Source organism: Pseudonaja textilis, chromosome 15 (assembly GCF_049901715.1).
Source record: "Pseudonaja textilis isolate UNSWEBS1 chromosome 15, rPseTex1.2, whole genome shotgun sequence".
Classification (NCBI taxonomy): Eukaryota; Metazoa; Chordata; class Lepidosauria; order Squamata; family Elapidae; genus Pseudonaja; species Pseudonaja textilis.
Genome location: NC_142004.1, coordinates 2409566 through 2428260, shown reverse-complemented (window position 1 = coordinate 2428260; position 18695 = coordinate 2409566). Strand labels below are relative to the sequence as shown.

General features: G+C 37.9%; 1 protein-coding gene across 1 annotated transcript in view; it reads right to left on the bottom strand.

The window, feature by feature from the left end:
- MORC2 (MORC family CW-type zinc finger 2) overlaps positions 1-18384 on the bottom strand; it is a 28490-nt gene extending 10106 nt beyond the window's left edge. Inside the window, exons 1-13 of the mRNA XM_026722186.2 lie at positions 17910-18384; positions 12879-12932; positions 12183-12217; positions 11806-11874; positions 5893-5983; positions 5471-5579; positions 5215-5374; positions 4953-5064; positions 4635-4760; positions 2834-2913; positions 2314-2396; positions 1244-1329; positions 341-481 (exon numbers count right to left, since the gene is read on the bottom strand). Coding sequence (XP_026577971.1) covers positions 341-481; positions 1244-1329; positions 2314-2396; positions 2834-2913; positions 4635-4760; positions 4953-5064; positions 5215-5374; positions 5471-5579; positions 5893-5983; positions 11806-11874; positions 12183-12217; positions 12879-12932; positions 17910-17977 — 1214 coding nt within the window. The 5' untranslated portion in view covers positions 17978-18384. The remainder of the gene's footprint in view (positions 1-340; positions 482-1243; positions 1330-2313; positions 2397-2833; positions 2914-4634; positions 4761-4952; positions 5065-5214; positions 5375-5470; positions 5580-5892; positions 5984-11805; positions 11875-12182; positions 12218-12878; positions 12933-17909) is intronic.
- Positions 18385-18695: the final 311 nt, after the last annotated feature.

Here is an 18695-nt window from a genome sequence, read left to right as displayed (position 1 = left end):
TGAATTACTCAACTTACGACCACACTTTATGTTACTAAGTGAGAAATATGTGAAGTGAGTTCTGCCCCATCGTACGAGTTTCCTTGCCATGATTGTTGAGGGAATCACTGCTCTTGTGAAATTAGTAAGAGAAAAGGTGGTGAAGAGAATCTGGCTTTCTGGAATCTGGAAGCTTTTCTCTTTAAAAATATAAAGTCCACCTCTCTCTCTCTCTCTCTCTCTCTCTTTTTTAGAATTCTAAAATAAAAAGGATTCTTCCACAGCGAGGAGAGACTGTCCCACTTCTTCTAAAAAGAGCTCTTCAATTGTAAAAGTATTGGGGGGACTCGGGGGAACTCACATGCCACCTTCCAGCTGAGGGCCCACCTTCTCATACATCTTAATCAACCGGCTGCAATTGTAGACAAACATCCCGTCCAGATGGCGTTGCTCTATGTTCACACCGAAAATGAAGCTCAGTTCTTTCGGCTCTTTAAGTGCTCTGCAAGGCAGCAAACCGAGTCAAAGAAAATCCGTGGATATTTGTCTGGGGAACAGTGATCAGAGCCCTTAAAAGAAGACTCCGAAGATTCAAGTTCTACTAGAATACTATAAAATATGGAACGCATTTTATAAATGGAGGGACATGAAAGGGTGTTCATAGATTTAAAATAAGTAGAGAAAGTGATAAAAAGTAATAAAATATAATTGGAAAAAATGAAATATAAAAATGCATATATGTACACAAACGTATTAACTTTTTTCTTTCTAATTGTAAAGACATTGGACAGAAATGTATGTCAAAGAAGAGACACCACGTTCACTATTTTTAATGTTTATATTTAATAAAATTTATTTAAAGAATTTAAAAAAAGAAGAAGATTCAAGTTCTTGCTCTTTTATGAAGTGATGTTCAGCCAGAATAAAGGACAATTCCATTATCGACAGTTTGTGGTTCCTTATTTGTTATCATTATTGGTGTCCTATTTACAATTAAATCTTAACGCGAGTATATAGTTACTACCAATGTAGCTTAATCTCCTTTACAGTTTAATAATGTTTACTATTATATTACCTATCTTTGTTCTATCTAATCGTACCAACATTCCCAACTCTTGTAATATTCTGATGATTCTTTATCCTTAAGTGTTAGGGTCAATTTATCCATGTCTGCACAGCTTACTATTTTCACTTCTTTAACAGACCACTTATTTGAAAGAGAAAAAAGCCAGGAACAGGAAAGAACCGCCTATTTTCCACTCACCGCTGTTTTGCCTCCCTGGTCCTCTTTTTAATGTCTGCCTCTCTCCGTAAGGTTATTGCCAAGTCTTGAGCTTGGCATACCATAACCTACAGATATGAAAAACATCCCAACTTAGAACAGTTGAAGTAATACAATTGTCAGTTTAACATTCGTATCTTTTTTAAATAGTTTTTTTTTATTTTTATATTTTAAAAACATCTCTTTGGGTGAACAATGTCTTTCCAGGTTTTTACATTTCAATACAAACATGAGCCTTAATTACATATTCATCTTTCATGTTCAATTTCGTATCATACTATTACTTCTCCCATTTTCCTTTAAATATTTTCAAATATTCTTATATTCATTGCACCTTTTTTGTCCATTTCTAGTTCATATCGTAACTTATTTCATTTTTTAAAAAAATATTCTCGTATCTTGTTTTACAATATTATCTAAAATTCTTATCATTAGAATTAGGATGAAATCTACTGAATGATGAATGGAATAATAGTATGTGACAAAATTACAAATGTGACAGATAAAAGTAAATATGTATAATGAATACAGAAATGAAATAACACATCTTTGAAACAACAGCTAAAATTGCTCAAGGCCTTAAGCTCCTAAAAGCACAGTGGGGCTGAATACCGTTGCCCGTTTACGTAGTATAGCTGCACTCCAGAAAATCTAGTCACACATATTTGTTCTATTGATTTCAGAAACCATCACGTATCTGGAACCCACAAAAGCTAAGCATGCACAATTTTGCGGAGACAAGCTACCATAAAAGCAGCGTACTTCTGCTGAAGTTTCAGAGTGTTCAGCTCTCTTCCTGTTTCAGACATGAAACATTTTTTTTCTTCCAAACAGTAAGACAGGCAATTATATAATGATTATACGTGTGAGCATAAATACTCATATATTATGGTTCATCATCAGAATAAATATTCCAGCAATTTTGACCATGAGCCTTTGCCGTCCCCATCTACCAAGCACTGTCAGTTCTTTTGTTCAGCTCAAGGATATTTCTCTGAATCTTTTCTTGAATGCCGCCATTTCACACTAGCAGTCAAATATAGTGTATTTACCCTGGACTCCCTGGTAAGGTCTCCTCCCAGGCGCAGCTCTAAAGCACGGGCTTTGCTTTCTGCTTCTCGTGCCTTCTCTTCCACTGTAAAAGAGAAGTTAACCTTCAGAGAAAATGCATGCAGGCAAGTCTTCGATGTACAACCAGTTGCTTCGAAGCTATGATGGACCTGGATTTACCGCCGTTTACAGTGTTCCATGGTCACCGGGTGTTTTCCAGAAGCGTTAAGAATCTCACTTCGTTTGCTGTCTCCTTTTTGGACCCAGCTTCTCCAGTGAACGTGGCTCCCAGAATGGGTGGGAAGCTTCCAAAAGTTGTGCCACCTTCAGAAAACCAGGGCAGATTTCTAAAGGCAACGCCACTTTCAGAAGGCTTGGGGAGCCACATGGAGGAACACAACGCAGTTTGGATACAGAATGTGTGCAAAAGTTACGGTTTAACCCAACTATCTGATTTGGCTTGTGCTATTCAAGCCATTCCTGCTCCAATAGGTTCCCAACTCCTTTCTTTTCGAGACTCACCAATCCGAGCCATGTGCTCTGCTTTCTTCACTTCTTGTTCAGCTCGAGTCTTGAAGCGCTTGGAGGTATACTTGTACATCCTGTAAGAAGTTGCAAGAAGAGGGAGAGGAAAAAGAGAGGGAATGAATGAATACGGCCGTAATCCTCAAAAACCTGTGCAGTCAATAAGGCTTGCATTGCTTTTGGATATATAACAATAGAGGAGACTTCCAATTTCTTAAAATGTATGCTCAGCTAGACCACGCATTATTTGCTAACCTCAAAATGCTTGAAAAAAATAAAATTCTGGAAAAAAGCATCAGAAAACCATTTCCACATTGCTCTTAAGAAAACTATAAGAACCTAACCAAAGTTAACTGGAACGAGCCCTTAATTGTAAACCTTAAGTGACTTAAGCAAATCTTGAAGAACCAAAAGGTTATGATTCTAGCTGTTTTGTAGTCATACAATTTAGGTTCCCTCCGCCTGACTGCACAAATGTGGATTTTGAGTGTGAAATCAAGTAATTTAGCACCTATCTAATATCTGACTCTCCACAGCAAACAGAAACTTCATTAAGTGGTTAAAAACACAAAATAATCCATAAATTACGACAGTAATTGGGACCAGAATTTCCGTCACTAAGTGATGTAGTCGTAAAGCGTGACATTACATGATGGCATCCGTGATGGCAATCCCAGCACTGCCATTCTCAACTGAATTCCACAAGCCAAGCCATTCCAGGCCGGGTCATTCCCAGACCCGGACCTCACTTCTTCCACAACTACCTCTCCTTCAGCTCCCCCTAACCTTCCCCTAACTCTGCGCCATGCCTTGCAATTTTCCACTGCTAAGTGCCACAGATGCCAAGCAGAAAATCTCATGACCGTAACAAGGTTATATCACTTCTCACTCAGTTAAATAAAGCATTATGGTCGTTAAGTAAGACTTCGTGTGATTATAATTTGCTATTTTACGTCCACATTCTCCGTTAACTTTGTCGGAAGCCGGTCGGGAAGCGTGCAAAGGATGAGGGCCCATCCGGAAATGCTCTAATTGCCCTACTCCTGGCTTGTAAAACAGGATATAATCATCAGCAGTACAATCAATTCTTACTTTCTGACGTTAATCCTGAAGTAACGAATAAGATCATCAGGTTTTGGTATTATCAGGTGGTGTGGAATATAAAATTAGACAATGAATATTAAGAGCAATTGAACTTGTTTGAGTAGGGATTGGCTTTGCCTCAGCAAAGTCATTTTTTAATGTCTGCTACTGTACCATATTTTCCTCAGGTCTGTCTATAATTCCACACTTTAGATGTTAATTAAGAAGAATGAAGCCTTTAAGCATATTTTTGGATCTTCAGGCTATTTGAAAACTTTTTTTTTCTTTCTTTCTTTCTGCTGGTTAATAATGACTGCAATAGTTATCTGTTTATTTGCAAGTCTTTCAAAAGCATTCCCAGTCTCTTTAATCCAAAGACAAAAATTGTGCAACTACCACGCAAGGGCAGGAATAGGGATATACTGGACACAAAACGTAGTGCAGCCTTGCACAGCTTGTAAAAGGAAAAGGTCACACTGGTAAATCAAAAATAACCATAATATTTTACATTCTGATGAAAAGAATTTGGATGATTACTACAAGCTAAATTCGAAGTGATGTTGTGATGAGAAGAGATGAGCCGAGGTCTGAAAGATTGGCAAAAAAGGGGGGAATTTCAACTGGACATTCATCTGAAAAACGATAGCAACTTGAGTTTGTTTTGATATCTGAAGAGAACTTGCTGGCTGTAAAAGGACTTGGCTATGCATCATACCTAGGCTTGTATAAGCAGCAGGAGAGGCGTTTAGTTTGCACTTTGTGGCCATGGATAAAGATCCGCATTCTGGGATCGATGTAGAGCACGGCAGCGTATGCACGGAAAGAACGGCGTTCGGGCTTCCTGAAACGGAACATAGGCTCACAGATCACAGAAAGAGAGAGACAGCAGAGCGTACATAATCCTAAAAATGTTCTCTTATCATACTAAATTCATCGTCTGCAAACTGAGTGATTAACAGCGTGCAAATTATGTTATCCTCGGTTAAGGACAAAGTAAAGCCAGAGTTTTGATGGCTGATTCTATCAAACCTACGTTCCCTCGGGTGGAGTTTCAGCCATCTGGATATCTCGGGGATCGGAGGTCACATCTAGCTCAGGTTCACCATTATCCATCAATTTGAGGTTGAAAACGATCACCAAGGTGCCTGAAGTAAGAGACACAGAGCCGTTAAGCCTCTCGGAGTCTTCCTTCGAACAGATAAGACACACGTACTGCGTCTATCATGAAAACACGCAACACTGAAAACTCTTGGTTTCAAAGAATACTGTCCCTTAAAGCATGCTGAATACAATACCTTTGTCTCCAAAAATCTTGTCAAACTGTTGCATCACTTCCTGCTCTGATTTGAAAGGAGAGTACTTGTAAATCAATTCAGTCTCGATGGAAAACTTTTCCATGTTGTCTGTCAAAGGCTCTCTGGTGCGAGAGTTCCAGGTAGGCAGCGGAACAATCACCTGCAATTAAAAAAAACTGCTTTAGAATAATTCTATGCCGATGGTCTTGCAAAAACCAGCGTGTCCTTTATTTTATCAAGGCAAATACTTGCAAACCTCATCAATGCCTTCCTCTTCGTGAAATGTGCGAGACAAGAAGAGACACGTCATAGTGGTTTCCTTCTTCGTAAAGAGGATGAAATCCTTGCCAATCCGCATGGAACCTCTACAGAAAAGAGTTCAGCTTATGGAACATCAAAATCAATCCTTCCAGGACATATTGAAAATGACATGGCAGGGAACAAGCTTAGTTTGTTTAATTAACTGAAAATCCTGTTAGTTCTGGAGATTGGCTAAGCTAAGCAAAAATTCAGAAAAGTCCAGCTTCTGAAAACAATGAAATCTGACTAAGGCACCAGGTCTTTCAATTTAACTGAAGATCTTTGGATGCAGATTCTATTTCCATTGTGTATTTTTTTCTTTTTTTAACATTTTAATGAAACAACAAGTACTTGGGAGATTGGACTCCATATACCTACGATTTTAAGCCATTTCCGTATTGTCCAATCTGTGTGGATTCTGGTGACCGTTTAGCAGATTTACCAAACTGAATCACACTTGCAGCATCATCTGAAAGTAATACAAGAAATATATACATATATTACTAGCTCTTCAGGGTACTGAAGCTTCAGATAAAGATTTCTTCCAGATGATCTCTATTCAGAAGGTAGGGAGGTTAAGGTTAAAAGATGGAACAGATTCACAAAGTCACTTGGAAGGTTTCTCTTCTTCTGATGACAGTAAGCTTCAAACTGATCTTCAATAATAACAAAGGTAGGCAATTGTGTTATATGGCAGAGTGGATGTAGCTGATAAGAAATGTTTTCTGTACTGGGAAAGCCACAAAACAATTTTCTAGATTATAGCACTTTCATACTATCTCTTTCATCAATTTATCCTGTGCATTCCGAATCATTACATTCATATTAACTCTGTAAGTTAGATGTTATTGTTCAGCAGCGTATAGTTTTGTCACAAAAAATGGAAGCATTTGCTTAAAGCTTCTGTTGCCCTTTACTTGATTTCTTAATCTTGTGATGATGTAATTTTTAAAAATGCAAGGCTGCATGGATGCCTGACAGATGAACAAACCGCTGATACAATTAAAATCCATTTCCTTTGTCTGGCTGTGAACAGCCACATAACACCTACATAATTAAAGAGATCGTAGCTTTTGAAAATATTAAACTAGCTTCAAAGTCATATTAAGTGTTATGCAATTCTTTCTTCACAGAATCCAACTGCCATATGTCATAATTTTAACAACGAAGATGATTTATTCATTCCTTTTCTATATCAATATAATGGGCTTGATTAGACTAAAACATTTTTGTTGACTAAGCCAGGGTAGAAAACATACTGTAATTTTTGTATGAATCAAAACTCCAAGCTAACTACCCAATAACCAGTAATTAAACTGGAGGAATTAAACAGCTATCAAGATTAGCAGCCACTGATTATAGCTTAACACTCCACGTATTTCTCTCATCCCATTTTAAAAGCAACTTGTTGACCAAGGCCTATTTCAATGCCTGCCACGAATTCTGTAACAGTCTGCTCGTTATTTCCTGCTCACTGAATTATTTTACAGACAGTCCTCAGTTATTGACTGCTTGTTTAACAACCCTTCAGAATTATGGAGAAACTAAAAATAGCAGATTTATGATCAATGGTCCTCTTTAAGTTGTGGCTATCACAGCATTCCCCCAGTTACATGATTGCAAGTTGGGTACCTGGCAAGTGGTGCACATTTACAATGGCCGTGGGGTCCCGCAGCCCCCTGGTTGCCATTGCAACGTTTGCCAGTTTTCGAACAAGTCACTAGGAAAGCCGGCAGGAAATTGCAAGCTGCAGTCATGACTGTGATGAACCACTTAACAACCACAGCTGACAATTACTCATCACAAGTTAATCACATATTTCTCTTTATGACTACTGAATATAGCTTAGTGACAGAGTTGCTGGTCCCAATTTTGGCTGGTAAGTGAAGACTACTTTATATAGCCATTGAGTTCTGACATAAAGAAAAGATAGTATCAAAGAACATGTTTTCAAGGAAACAAGTTTGAGCCAATAACAATACTGAAATGCTTATCAATCCAAAATGCTACAAGCCAGGCAAGAAGTTAAAAAAAAAAGAGATCTAGTAAAAATTTGCCATGTCTAAGGCCTGGCACTGTCAACAGTAATCATCTGTACAGCTCTTACAACAAGATATTATGTCAATTTTAACTGTATTTTGTATGAAACTTCATACAAAACATTTAATGTAGATTTGTCAAATCCAAGATGACAAGGTAGGTGGATCAGGTAAACATAGTTGGCAAATTCAAGGCACTCAGGTGAACAAATCAGCACCCAGGGCAGGCAAAGCTTAAAAACTCAGTGAAGAAGCCAGCAAGAAATATTAACTTAAATAATACAAAAAGGGCTTTCACAGTTTGAAAGACATGTTGAACAATTTTGTATTATTTCGCCAAATGGCTCTAGTAGAATGACACGTCTTTCATCACCGGCAAGGGGTACACATTCTCCATATAAATTCCATTCAGGCCACGGTAATTAACGCACAATCTTAGAGAGCCATCCTTTTTCTCCTGAAAAAGGTCAGCCATGCGTGATTTTGTTGGATGGATGAACCCCCAGCCAAGTTCTTGTCAATAAAAGCTCTGAGCTCTTCGAATTCCCTTGGTGTTGTCAAGTATAGTCTAGGATTTGCTAGTTTGGCCCTGGTAGGATCTCGATCGCAGAGTCTGTGGTGGGGGGACCCCAGTATTCGCTAGTATTCGGCTGAGGCCTCTTTCACTTTCTTAATAAGTGGCATGTGGTTAGTTTGACTTTCTTCGGGACTTTCCATTCTGGGTTTTGCCGGAGGCTTGTCAACACTTTTCTCTTCCAAACTACCAACAAGTTCCATTTTTCCAGCCAAGCCAACCAAACCCCATGGAATGGTCCATTCATGGAGTTATGATAAATCTAATAGTCTCCACGTGAGGTCCCATTTTTACTATTGGTTCAGTCAAAAAGGTTGCTGGACCTTCCCCTGCTAGCAAATCATCTAATTGCAAGACCATCTAACTCCCCTGCACCCTGAGAAAACCACCATTAGTTCTACGCTGATTGTCACTGGGATCTTTTCTCTGCTGTAACTGTCTTGAACCAACTTGAGGCCTTTGATCGGAGTTCCCTCATCATAGCTGGGCGATGGGGTAAACTCTACGATCTCAATCCCTCTTAACTGGAATTTAAAGGTTGCTTTAGTTTTCTTGGGAACTTCGCAGTTGTTTGTGTTTGGCCCTGGGAAGGACAGCCAGCTGCTTGGTGGCCATCTTTGCCACATCAGAAACAACATATGTTGTGATGCCTAGGACTGGTGTTCCCATCTGGGATGAATCCTTCCTCTCTGGGATGTAAGGATTTCATTGCTCCCAACCAGTGCTTTTGTGAAACATCACCAAGTCAATCTCCACCTCACCAGCCAACTTGTACCATTGGTGGAGGGTCCTAGGTGCTCCTCGTGAGACAGGTGTAGATCTTGCGGTGTCAGAAGTACTCGATCATCATTGCCTGAGCCAGGCTACTAGTCGACTGGCTGGGGGTTCTTGGTGATCTCTGAGCTTGCTTGTTTTCTTGCTGACATTTCATTACTCAAATGAGATAATATCATCAGAGCTAGTAAGGTATGCAGTGATGGCTTGCTCTGTCAGTGTTGGTGGGGCTGGTCTTAAGAGATTCTTTGGTTGGGCTGCTTACTGTTGGCTGTTGGGCAATTTCTTAATTGGGGTATTGTTTACCTGATTATTGGTCTGATGTTAACCTTGGAGATAATCTATGCTGACCTGGGTGCTGATTGCTGGTGGAGAGGTGTTTGGGGCTGGGTGATAGTCCCTTTAGCATAGTCTAAAGAGGTTGTTCATATTTAAGTGTTTATTGATGGCTAATTTGCCAGCCTTCTAGAAATTCTCCAGTGTTTTTGGATTTGGCCTGGTCTGGGATTGTCACATTTTCCCAATTGAAACTTATAATTATATCTGTTTATATGTTGTGAAATTAAAGGATTTTCATCATGACTTCTGATGGTTTTCATTGGATGCATTCTGCCAGCCATCTGCCTGTTTGTCCAACATAGCAGTTGTTACAGTTCTTAGATTGTACATTGTAGATGATTCCTGTTTTTTCTTCTGGGGTTGCTGGGTCTTTTCGTTTGCTTAGGATGTTTTAAAGTTGGCTTGTGTGCTATGCTGATTCCATGGAGTTGTAGTAGTCTGCTGGGGTTTTCTGAGATATTCTTGAAGTATGGCAGTGTAATTCCATCTAGGGTTTGTGTTGGTTGTGCTGTATTGGCTTGACTGGTCAAGGACTTTTTGATAAAGTTGCATGGATATCCATTTTGCTGGAATAGGTTGTATACAGGCTCCTTTTCCCTTTTCTGCTGTTCTGGGATGTTGCAATACACTTGGGCTGATCTGAATAAAGTCCTTACACAGCTTCTCTTGTGGGAAGCTGGGTTATTGCTTTGGTAGTGGAGCACCTGATTAGTACAGGTAGTTTTTCTGTACGCTTGCATTTCTAGTTTGCCATTGTGGTCTCTGCTGATCAAGATGTCCAGGAAGGGTTGCGAATTGTTGTTTTCTTCTTCTCTAATAACTGGATTCCTTTAAAAATTTTGTTGATGGTTCTATGAGTATTCCCTAATTGGTCCTTTTTATTATGGTGAAGATGTCATATACATATATGATCCATTTTTTATTTTATTTGTGGAAGTGCAATGTCTTCTAGATGTTGCATGACTGCTGCTAAAAGTCCTGAAAGCGGCGATCCCATAGGTATATCTTTAATTTGTTGGTAAAAGTTCATTCTTTGCATCATGGTAAAATGGCAAATTGTTTTCATTTGTTAGAAAATGAATATAAAAATACCACCCTCTGTATCTTACTGTCATGTTTTCTGCCATCCCTGAAAGAATCTAAGAGTCCAAGATCACGATACTGTCATTAAAACAAGATACTTCCTAAAATCATTCACAGAAAGAAACTAAGCATCTGGAGGAATCTGTCTCAGAAATATTTGTCACCAGAGTAAGGCATCAACATGACCATAAAAGCTTGCTGCTATATTGAAAGCACTTTTATATATTGTTTAAAAATGAGGAATAATAGAACTAGAAAAAAATTAGGAGGAATTAACTTTGCATCAGAAGAAGCCCACAGAGGAAATTCCAAACGCAACAACTATAATGGTCAAGGAAAAACTGACCCGAAAGGCAGTGCTTATTCTGTTTTGCTCTATGCAGAAACAGAATTTGTATTTGAGACTGAATGGATATTGCAAATTTACCTCTAGTTCTTTTCTTTCCTTTTCCATTGCAGAACTTTTAAAAATTATTATCATGTTGCTATAAAAAAGAAATCCTGACTTTTTTTTGAAAATTCTCAAATGTAATTGTAATTGAGTTTGTGTTTTGAGCAAATTGTACTAAATATTATTATTTCAAAACCAACATTACAGGTAGATAAAACAAACAAGAATGGAAGCTCAAATATAAAAAAGCAAATGATACCAAGAGCAATTTAAGTATTCCTTATACTTAAATTTGTTTTTTATAATACTGAATACCTTATAATTTCAAAACTCTATTTAAAAAAGACTACAATTTAGCAGCAGTAACGGTTTAAGAAAAAAACATGATCATCCACTTGGCTGATAGTTTACGTCACATAAGTATTTTCTTATCAATCTTCTGGAATACTCCACTTCAGACTATTTAATAATAAAGATTTCTTATACAAATACACAAATTCATATCAAATTGATTATCGCTAATATGACAAGTCAAAAAGTATTAGGTTGAAGAAGTGTATGACTTGTGTGCAGATCTACAGGATAACCAGGTTACCTACTCATTAAATTACCATGTAATTTTGAAGGTACCACACATGAAATTTCAATTGAATCACCTTTGAAATGGACTTTCAGAGCATATAGATAGATAGATAGATAGATAGATAGATAGATAGATAGATAGATAGATAGATAGATAGATAGATGATAGATAGATAGAAATAAATAATTAATTCTTTATTGGTCAAGTTTGATTGGACACACAAGGAATTTGTCTTGATGCAAATGCTCTCAGTGTACTTAAAAGAAAAGATACATTGGTCAAGAATCATAAGGTACAACACTTAATAATAGTCATAAGGTACAATAAGCAATCAAATCATACTACGAAACAGTCAATATATTAATCAACAGACTTTAAGTATATTTTTTGTCATTCTGCCTTTGAGTTCACAAATATTCTACCAACTTTGGTAAAGCATAATGGATAATCCTTGATGTCCTGTAATCTATCAATTTTAAATATTCTTTTTTTCCCTCTTTTTACTTACTTGGGTCCATTCCAGCTCCATCATCCAAAAAACACAGCATGAACCCACCTCGAAGATCTAAACGATTCTCTATGAGAAGAGAAGACTGTGAGTGATGGGTCTATAATCCTTCTTTTATATTAGGAAATAAAAACTGCAGTGTTCAAACTGTTTATCACACATTATATTTTATTGGTAGACTAGCATTTAAAACTAATAAAATGCTTTAAAGCATACGTTAAGGGCCTCGGAATGAAATCAGTGAACAAACCATTTAACCTTTTCTTAGTTCTCATTAAATATGTACATATTTTTTGTGTTCCACCCACTCCACTTTCCAATCTGCCTTCTGTGTTCTATGAATATCTGGCAAGCTATGAGGAAAAAAGTTAACTTACCGGTAAAGATATCTATTCTTGTGGCATTTGCGTCTCTACAAAACAGCAATAAGGAATTGGTTTAGTTGAAGATCAACTATCACACCTGACAGAGGTATTGTAAGCTACTTTTATCTGTTCTTTAAGCACTATTGTATTCTGCAACAAGATAGATGAAAATAAGAGCAAAAAAGGGAACATTTTCATGGAGACAGGCTAGTGAGCTAATTGGCGTAAAGCAGTCAAGATCTTTAAAATTGTGATTAATACAATTTTAATCACATTCATAGGAGCAGATATTATTTATCCATTTTGGTTTTTTTAACTGCTATGGAAATAACATTAGCACAATTGATAGGAGGACACAAAGTTACAACATCACATGGATATACAAGCATTCTAGGAGAAGATTAAATACTACTGAACACTGTTTTGGATGTGTTATTTTTAATTTAATGAAGTGATGTAAAATAGTACAGAGCAAAATTCAATAAAAGCAATATTTAATATTTCCAGTATAGGCTTTGTGAAGTTATTTTTAAAAGAAATCTTTACATTCAAATTTCTCTATAAGTACAATAAAACAATGAATTGAAAGCACGCTAATTTTTTATTAATATTATCATATTTATTTGCTGACCATTTCAGCGTTCAAGATGACTGAATAATGCAAGAAAGCAAAAGTTAAACCTAGGAAGTTAGTGTTAAGTACATTACCTCGCATTATCTACAAGCTCAGCAAGGGCTCCAAACAAGAATTCATGTGTGGTTCTGCAATGCCAAACAGAATTGGTAAAAATCCTTTGATTCTGGGAAGCCATGTACATATACATTTTGACCCTATCTAATTTATAACAGGTTCTTAAAGCGGGCCAGTAAATTACATAAGATTGTCCCTCATAACAAAATGAATTTCTACAATTAACTAGGATGGCAGCATATTCTGTACTTATACAAAAGAAGACAAGACATTGGAGGAGTACAATTTCAGCAATTATAAAAAGCAAAATTAAAAAAAATCAACGAAACAGACATTTTCCAAAATGTTTCAAATGTATAACTATTAACAATTCAATTAGAAATCGTTCTTGATATATGTAGCATTAAGAGGTTTCTATAAAAGTGGATTTCCTAATTTCATAATCTGTTTGTAGGAAATTCTGCATCCTTTTGGTGATACCAATGTTCAGAAATGTTGTTAATAACTACTCCAAAAAATTAAAGGAAAATCTTAAATTTGCACTTGTAACAATTCAATGCTAATCCATTGGGTAGAATTCCATTTTACTATTCTTAACTATTAATATAATAATAAATCCTCCAAGTAATATCTACATTAACTATTTTTTGCAAAAAAATTGAAAAAATTTAACCACTTTTATTACTTTTGAGTTCTTAAGACTTGAATAAGGCAATTTTATATCCGATCTAGTCAATATCTAAAATGACACAGGTCTTTTGCAATGTGGCACCAACATGCCATTCAATGGTGATGTGACTCTTCAAAGAATCCCAAGTCAGATTCCAGTTCACAATAAAAGCAAATCTCCCTAAAATACAGGGAATAAGGACAAATCTCTCAGAATACTTGGGGGTTATTTAAAAGTACAGTAAGTGACACTTCATAAAAGATGTACTGTAACCAAGTGCAAATCAATGCTAGAATGGTCCATCAGCAAAGTCAGAGAAGATACAATAGTTTCCCGTCAACAACTGAAATGGGATACAGTAGTTTTCAAGTACCCGAAGAGGTTCCATACAAGAGGGTCACAAACTGTTACTTGTAATTGTCAAATAGAGGACATATAATAATGGTTGCAAGTTAAAGAAAGGAAGGTTCTATTCCAGGGGTCTCTAACTCAAGTCGTCACAGCAGCATCACGTGACATATTGGGATTTTTTTCCTTCACTAAACTGGGCATGGGCATGGTTAGTGTATGACGCATCCAGCCCACGGGCCCGGAGTTCTACAGCCCTGTTCTATTTGAACACTATGAAAGATATCCATAATAGCAAGAGCACACTGACTACAGAACAAAGATAATGGACTATCCTTCATTATATTTATTCAACTAGTTACTGAACATTTGTCTCTCTAGGACATTTTAATTTGGATAACTGCATTAAGCAAGAGGTTGGTTTTCTAGGTTTTTCTTCAAACTAGCTGTCTTAGCATCTATCTTCTTTTTGTGTTATCAAACTGATTATGCACTCTCCGATGACTTTCCCTACTTATCCATTCAGTGCTTTCTCTCCACTTAGTTAAGGTTACTCAATCAGAACTATTTATTGTTCAATTGTTCATGAATTCAGTCAAACGCTGAAAACATTTAATCATATTCATTTCAATTACATTCATTTATGCAAGTTTGATTCTAAGCAGGAAACAGATCCAGGAAACGATGATCAATCAGCCTGGCATCAATATCTGGGAAGATCCTGGAAAAGATCATCAAAAAACAGATCTGCGAACACCAAGAAGTAGTTATAACCAGAAGCCAATGTGTTTGTCAAAAACAGATCATGTCAGACGAATCTTATTGCATTCTCTGACAAGTGAATAAATTAATGGACCAGTCAAATGCTATGGACATATTTGGATTTCAGTGAGGAATTTGACAAAGTAGATCATAACCTACTCCTTGGTAAGCTAAAAAAAATGTAAAGTAGACAGCATCATCATCAGATAGATTTGTAACTGGCGGACAAACCACACTCAACGAGTGGTCCTTAATGTTACTATATCTTCATGGAGGGAAGTAAACAGTGGAGTATAAGATTCTGTCTAAGGTCCAGTACTCTTCAATATCTTCATGACTTAGACGAGGGAATAGAAGGGAACTCAATACCTCAGACAGGCTCAGGATCTAAATGGATCTTGAAAGACTTGAACACTGGGCCCTATCTAACAAAATGAAATCTAATGTAGAGAAAAGTAGTTTTACACTTAGGCAGGAAAAATCAAATGTACAAGATTAGGTGAAATCTGGCTCCAAAGCAGTGTGAGAGGTATCTTCGAAGTCCTAGTGGACAAGCACTTAACTGCATCCAGATTTGATCACATTACAAAAAAGATGTTGCGACTTTGGAAAGAATGCAGAGAAGAATAACGAAGATGATTTAGGGCCCGGAGACTAAATCATATGAAGAATGGTTGCGGGAATTGGGTATGGCTAGTCTAGAGAAAATATTAGGCTGACATGATAGCAGTGTTCCAATATTTGAGGGGCTGCTACTAAGATGATGGGGTTAGCCTATTTTCCAAAGCACCAGAAGGTAAAACAAGAAACAATGGATGAAACTGATCAAAGAGAACCAACCTAGAACGAAGGATAAATTTCCTGACAGTGAGAACAATTAACCAGTGGAACAGCTTTCCTTCAAAAGTTGTGGGTCAACACTGAGGACTATTAAGAGACTGGACAGCCATTTGTCTGAAGTGGTATAGGTCTCCTGCTTGAGCAGGGGGTTGGACTAGAAGATCACCAAAGTCCCTTCCAACTTTATTATTTGATAACTGTATATCTTTATTAAATACACCTGAAACTGCATCAATTATTTGCAGCTTCACACATTAATTAAATACCTATACAGCCGATTTGGCAAGGAACATTGTTTTGTTGAAATACTTCAAAGCCTGCTTCAGCAGATGACAACAGGAAGAAATACTATCTCAAAAAAAATTAGGCAGAAGTTTGTACCTGCAATATAACTATAATTTGAATGTATTGTTTGTTTTCAAAGACAACTGAAACATAATAAAGCTAGTCCTCGACTTATGACCACAATGGAACCCAAAATGTCCATTGCTAAGCAAAATAAGTGAGTTTTGCCCAATTTTATAATCTTTTTTTGCCACAGATAAGTGAATCATTGCAGTTGTTAAGTAACATGGTTGTTAAATGAATCTGGCTTCCCAATTTTGCATGTCAGAAGGGTGAAAGAGATGATCACATGACCATGTTGCCAGGTGACTGGTTTTTAATCATGTGACCATGGGGCTGCTGCAATGGTTGTGTGAGAACCAACCGTCACTTTTTTCAGAGCCATTGTAACTTTGGTCATTAAATGAATGGTTGTAAGTCAAAGACTAACCCAGTTTCTCCCATTTCTGAATATCAACACTTTTAACTTTAGCCTGTGAACTGCTCAGGAACCATTCTGCAAAACTGATCAGTTGTATCATTTTAGCAGATTTTACATTATACTAAAATCATAACATTTCAAACATCCTATAAACTAAACCAGGACCTGATTTTAACATATGCCAATTCTGACAGGATTTCAAGGAATGAACAATTTGAGATATTGTATGAAAATTAAATGAAAAATATACTGCCTCACGTTGCTCCATGATCATGTGAACCGCATTATCCTACCTTCTCAGATTGGAAGTCCTTTTTCTTTTAAAAAAAAAACCTTTAAAAATTCAGCCCAACTTTCTATTTAGCAGTTTTTGCCATGGAAAGTGACAAATATACTTATCAGATTCCAGTGTCCTGTTATCACAATTGCATCTTCATTAAATTAAGGAGATTCTACAAATATACCATTGTCAAAATTAAGGCCTAAGCAAACTAGCTCTTTCACTAATAGCAAGATATCACAAACTTCACATTCAGTAATCATCTCTGCATCTTCCCTATCAGGATTCTCTTGTTCGTAGTTTAGCTTTTCTTAGCTTTTTTTACTGCAAGAGCCATTTCTTCTTTCTGCAAGAGAAATCTGACAAAACTGTAGGTAAATAATTCATGCTTCTTTGATATGCATTGCAAATTATATCACGTGTACATCATATATGCTGTTCTTTTTAGAATTATTTTGTTATTATTCCATTTCATGCCACATTCTGTAGTTTCTGTACTGTCAAATTGCGGAAGCAGTTTTTGTCACACCGTGACATCTAATGTCACTTATCAAATAAAATGCATTCTTTCTTGACATGTATTCAGAAGCTGGCAAGTGGTGCATCTTCTTGCTGATACAAGTAATCTAAAAACAAGATGTAGATATTCCGCTGTGAAGTACTGTAGCTTTTTGCAATGTATTATCATCAAGAACTTGCAGCTATTTATAAATCAAGTCTATCTCAATTGGCAGCAGTTAAATTTCTCTGCAAATCAGTGTCTCCATTCTTTGTTATTTGTGTACTTGTGGATTAAGATCTTCAGTCAGCTTCTCTAACTTCTTTAGAATAGGATACTACATTAGTAACCCATTTCTCATTCCAATGTAGTAAAGATACTTACCTACCTACTTCTATTATTTAAAAGATGTTTCTTGGTCGATCAGCGATCATTCTTGTCTACTTTCTTTGAAGATTTCGCTATAAACTTTTTGCTATCAAAACTTTATAGTTATGCAGTATAGCTTATTGGAATATGTCTTCAAGGTTTGCATCAGCCTTGCTTCTCAATTCCATATCTTGCTTCCTTCCTTATTGCGTCATCTTTTTAAATCCTTTTTTCCCCATTCCTTGAGCCAAAAGCACTTTTAAAAGGTCCAAAAAACCAATTCCTTGGGATCCAGTGAATCCTGGGCTGGAGGAGCATCTTCTGCTAACTGATTCATGTCAGAGATTCCAAGAATCATTCATTTCCTGATTGCCCACGAAGATGGATTAGCTTCTACCCAATGAAGGTTTTGTTTGTTTGTTTTGGATTAGTACAGTAGATATTGCCAAGATCCAAAGAAGAAGAAATCTCTTAATGCTACATAACCCACAGCTTTCTTCCCTTCCTTACTCACGAGTTAGTATGTAGATATTCGAATGTGAGCTGGGCACGCTGCAGGCTGCTGTAGTTGGCGAAGGCCATGATGACGACGGGCGCCCCTCACCCACCCCGCTAAGCCCCTTCCTGAGGGAAAAGCGGGACACCGCCTGTTTTCCCACCTCAGCAGCTACCTCTGCCCGTCTCAAGATCGGCGCTATCCGGCCCAGAGCAACATCATTCGTACATCGGTGCTCCCGTCCGTTGACCCCCCCCCTCCTTTTCCCGTCCGTTATCTCCTCAGTTTCGAAGTCAGCGCAGCCCTTCGCTGTCCAATCCACCGGGAGCCCCCCGCCTTAATTCTTCCGCAGCCGTCGGCTCCCCTTCTCTCTCTCCGAGGGAAACGGCTACCATCAGGCCTCTCCCCCACCCCTCCTCCTCCCCGATCCCTCAAGGCTGCTCATACGACCCAGCCTCACAACCGCACCGCTCCTCCTTCCCTCACACAATGCGGCGAGGAGAAAGAAGGAGCGGAATGACGGTGACAGCGCCCTTCAACGGCGATTGGGGGAGAGCCTGTCACGTGGCCAGCACCCATGGCACTACGTCCGAGCGAGAGGCGACCTAAAGGGGGAGTGGCGCCGTTACCCTCTTTTTTTTTCCACCTCCCCCCCGCCCGTTTATTTCTGCTTCGGGTGACCGTTGAACGCGAGCGGGGGCGGGTGGAGCTGCCCACGCGCGTGTGGAGCTCGCTCTCGCTTTCATTCCCCCCCCCTCCCATCGCCTGCTGAGGGGGAGAGTGGCGGTTGAAGCAGCAGCTTCT